The 3,826-nt window shown below is 36.1% G+C and overlaps 1 protein-coding gene across 1 annotated transcript; it reads left to right on the forward strand.

Moving 5' to 3' along the window:
• The first annotated feature begins 470 nt into the window (after positions 1-470).
• Positions 471-2,512, forward strand: LOC125812710 (uncharacterized). Its single transcript, XM_049492192.1, has 4 exons — positions 471-1,486; positions 1,572-1,883; positions 1,969-2,035; positions 2,123-2,512. Exons 1-4 carry the CDS (start codon positions 471-473, stop codon positions 2,510-2,512), a joined length of 1,785 nt encoding a protein of 594 aa, XP_049348149.1.
• The last annotated feature ends 1,314 nt before the right edge of the window (positions 2,513-3,826 follow it).

Consider the following 3,826-nt stretch of genomic DNA (forward strand, 5'->3'; position numbering starts at 1 on the left):
AAACTTGCTATTAAGGCAATGCATTATTTACCTCTTATACCAAGATTGAAAAGGTTGTATGCATCAAATAGCTCTGCTCCTCATATGAGATGGCACCGTGAAAATAGAAGGCCACCTGGTGTCATGTGTCATCCATCTGACAGAGAGGCTTGGAAACATTTTGATAGAACTTATCCAGATTTTGCTGCTGAACCAAGGAATGTTAGGATGGGTTTGTGTGTGGATGGTTTCACCCCTTTTTCAGTTGGGGCTACACCATATTCTTGTTGGCCTGTGTTTATTACACCATATAATCTCCACCTGAGATGTGTATGACAAGCCCGTATATATTTCTGAATTGTGTCATTCCTGGTCCGAGTAATCCAAAAAGCAAGATTGATGTGTACTTACAACCTTTGATTGATGAGTTGAAATTGTTGTGGTCTGAGGGGGTAGAAACATGGGACATTTCTCGTAAACAAAATTTCAACATGCGTGCTACTTTAATATGGACTATTAATGATTTTCCTGCCTATGGAATGCTATCTGGATGGATGACAGCTGGAAAGTTAGCATGTCCCTACTGTATGGAAGATACTAAATCATTCACATTAAAACATGGCCGAAAGAATTCATGGTTTGATTGTCATCGTCGGTTCTTGCCACCTGATCATGAGTTTAGGAGAAAGAAATATGCATTTAAAAAGAATAAAACTGAACGAGATGGTCCACCCCCAATATTAACGGGTGATGATATTTGGGAAAGGGTTCAAAATTTTCCAAAGGTAACTGAGGAACCACTGTACAAATTTGATGGGTATGGTGTTGCACATTATTGGACTAAACAGAGAATATTCTGGGAGTTACCTTATTGGAAGGATAATTTGCTTAGACATAATCTCGATGTCATGCATATTGAAAAGAATTATTTTGATAATTTGTTCAACACTGTAATGGATGTAACTGGCAAGACAAAAGATAATGTTAAGGCTAGACTTGACTTACCAGAACATTGTAGACGACCGGAGTTGCATTTACAGGAGTCTGCCAACAACAAGTTACTTAAGCCCAAGGCTAGTTATTCATTCACAATGGAACAAAAGAGAAAAATTTGTGAGTGGGTGGAAAGCTTGAAAATGCCAGATGGATATGCCTCAAATTTGGGAAAGAAGGTTGACATTGAGCGTGGAATATTGCATGGGATGAAAAATCACGACTGTCATGTTTTTATGGAACAATTACTTCCGATTGTTTTTTGTGGATTGCCTGAAAACATATGGAAACCGATGGCAAAAATCAGTTTGTTCTTCAAAGACTTGTGTTCCAGCACATTGATAGTAGAGAATCTGGTTCGGATGGCCAAAAATATAGTTGTTATTAGTAATAAGTTGGAGAAGATTCTTCCACCTGGGTTCTTTGATGTGATGGAACATCTTCCTATTCACCTTGTTCATGAAGCTCTACTGGGAGGTCCAGTTCAATATAGGTGGATGTATCCTTTTGAGCGGTAAGTAACTATAACACATTTATTCTTATTTCATAAATCGTTAATATATCTTTTGAAATTATATATCTAATATAAAATTTTACAGGAGCATTGGCAAGTCTAAAAGGGGTATTAAGAATAAACATAGGGTGGAGGGCTGTATAGCTCAAGTATATCTAGCTAAAGAAAGATCCCACTTTTGTTCTTACTACTTTGATGATTATGTGTCGTGTTTGAGAAACAGACCTAATCGACATGATGTTACTGGGAATGATCCTGCAGTACAATCATTATCAATCTTCAACCAACCGGGTAAGGGTTCAAAAAAGCGTACATTGCACAAACTTACCGAAAAGGAGAAAAAATCTGCAGAGCTTCATGTCTTGTTGAATTGTCCAGAAGTCCAACCCTTCTTAGAGTAAGAAAATTAAATATGTAAACAACATATATTCAACTCCGATTTTATTAAGGAAACTAACTGTATTTTCAATGTGATTCTACAGTTATTTTGTGAGCCAATATGGTGATGATCAAGTGTTTCCATCATTTATAACATGGTATACTAATTGGGTAAGTGTTGTAATATATACACCTACTAAGAGATTAGTGTACTCTTCCTTCTACTAACATTGCTTTTAATTTACTAATTATATATAGGTCTACAATTCAGAAAATGCCGCCACATTTGATCAATTTTTCAAGGATATTTCTTGGGGACCGATTACAGTTCACACAATGTCCCAATATAACGTAAATGGTTTTAAATCTGCCATAGAGAAATACTCAAAGAATAAGAAAACTAATAATAGTGGTGTTTGGGTTAAAGGTGATAATGGAAATCAAAATGAGAATGTTGATTATTTTGGCGTCCTACAGGAGATTGTAGAGTTGGAGTATTCGAGTTGGCCAATCAAAAGAATAGTACTTTTCCAATGCAAGTGGTTTGATCCAACTCCAAGAGGTACGAAGGAGCTTAAGCAGCATAATATCATTGAAGCCAATCACACTAGGAAGTATGAGGCTTATGATCCTTTTATTATTGCATAAAATGCTAAGCAAGTGTACTATGCTCCTTATCCGTTGCGTAGGGATAAGTCTAATTGGTGGGTTGTAATCAAAACAAAACCGATGGGGCGAGTGGAAGTTGAGAATGAATTGGATGTTGCATATCAAAATGAAATATCAAGTGTTCATCAAGTAGTGGATGCTGAGCTAGAAATGAATTTGGAGCATCCTGATCACATTTTAGAAGAAGTTAATAGAGAAGAGTTAGATATGCCAACAAATATGGAGGAGGGTGAGGAGGAAACTTTCGAAGAGGATGAATGGATAGATGAGGAGGAAACTTCCGAAGATAATGCATGTGAATGGATGGATGATGAAGAAACTTCCGAAGAGGATGAATAACAATTTGTATGTTTAGTTGGTGGATTTTTAGCTATTCATATTTGAGTATACTTTATATTTTAGTAGTTTTAACGTTTGTTTGACATTGTGAAAGACTATTTGGATTAAGTCTTATGTTATGATAACTTTGTTTGATATATTTGTTCGACATTGTGACATTATTTTGTACTACTTTGTTTTAATCTTTATATTTATTTGATATAGATGGTAGATAAAGACAAGGGTAAATCAAAAAAATCCGATAATCCGAAAAAGAAATTTAAGGCCAATGCTATGAGAAGGCCCACTGGGGTCGTGATATCTGATGAGCCCTCTCGAGTTAATATTTCAAAAAAAGCCTCAGTTTCAACTACTCACTCGACACACCAGTCACATAATGCCTCTATTCATGTGTCTCCACAATCTGGTTATACTATATCTACACCCACTGTGGTACCTAGTTCAGGTTACCAAACATTGCAGGGCTATTCACATCTTGGTCGTGGGTCTAACATACCATCAGCTAGTGCTAGTCAGTGCAATAGTTTGAATACTAGTAGTGGATCAATTGGACTTTCCAATCTTCATATTGAATCCAATGGCTCAGAGCCTAATACTCCTACCACCCAGCACTCAGATGCACATGGTCCTCAGCCAGGCGATAGAGACAATTTTCGGAGACTCGTCATCGAGCCATTAGGATACAAGTATGATTTAATTATGTTTCATCTTTCATTTATCTATTTATATTTTAATTGATTGATTATTTTTTGTTTACTCTACTTCGTCAAAATGAATTCGTATTTCAGCTTACGTCCGGATGTGGGTATGGCAAAGATTATTTTAAAGTGCATCGGAACTCACTATAATGGTGTGTATCCGAATTAGAGTTTGATTCCACTTAACAACCAAGGGCAGATGTTCAATGAATTTAAGGTAAGAATATATATAAATTAAATTCATATCATATACATT

This window comes from Solanum verrucosum, unplaced genomic scaffold (assembly GCF_900185275.1).
Source record: "Solanum verrucosum unplaced genomic scaffold, falcon-dt-bn FXZP01000191.1, whole genome shotgun sequence".
NCBI lineage: Eukaryota > Viridiplantae > Streptophyta > Magnoliopsida > Solanales > Solanaceae > Solanum > Solanum verrucosum.

Excerpts from the sequence above, each read along its gene's own strand:
- LOC125812710 (XM_049492192.1), top strand. The coding sequence starts at position 471 with ATGCGTGCTACTTTAATATGGACTATTAATGATTTTCCTGCCTATGGA. Across the intron at positions 1,884-1,968 it reads GAAGTCCAACCCTTCTTAGA|TTATTTTGTGAGCCAATATG; the intron begins GTAAGAAAATTA and ends GTGATTCTACAG. Across the intron at positions 2,036-2,122 it reads TAACATGGTATACTAATTGG|GTCTACAATTCAGAAAATGC; the intron begins GTAAGTGTTGTA and ends AATTATATATAG.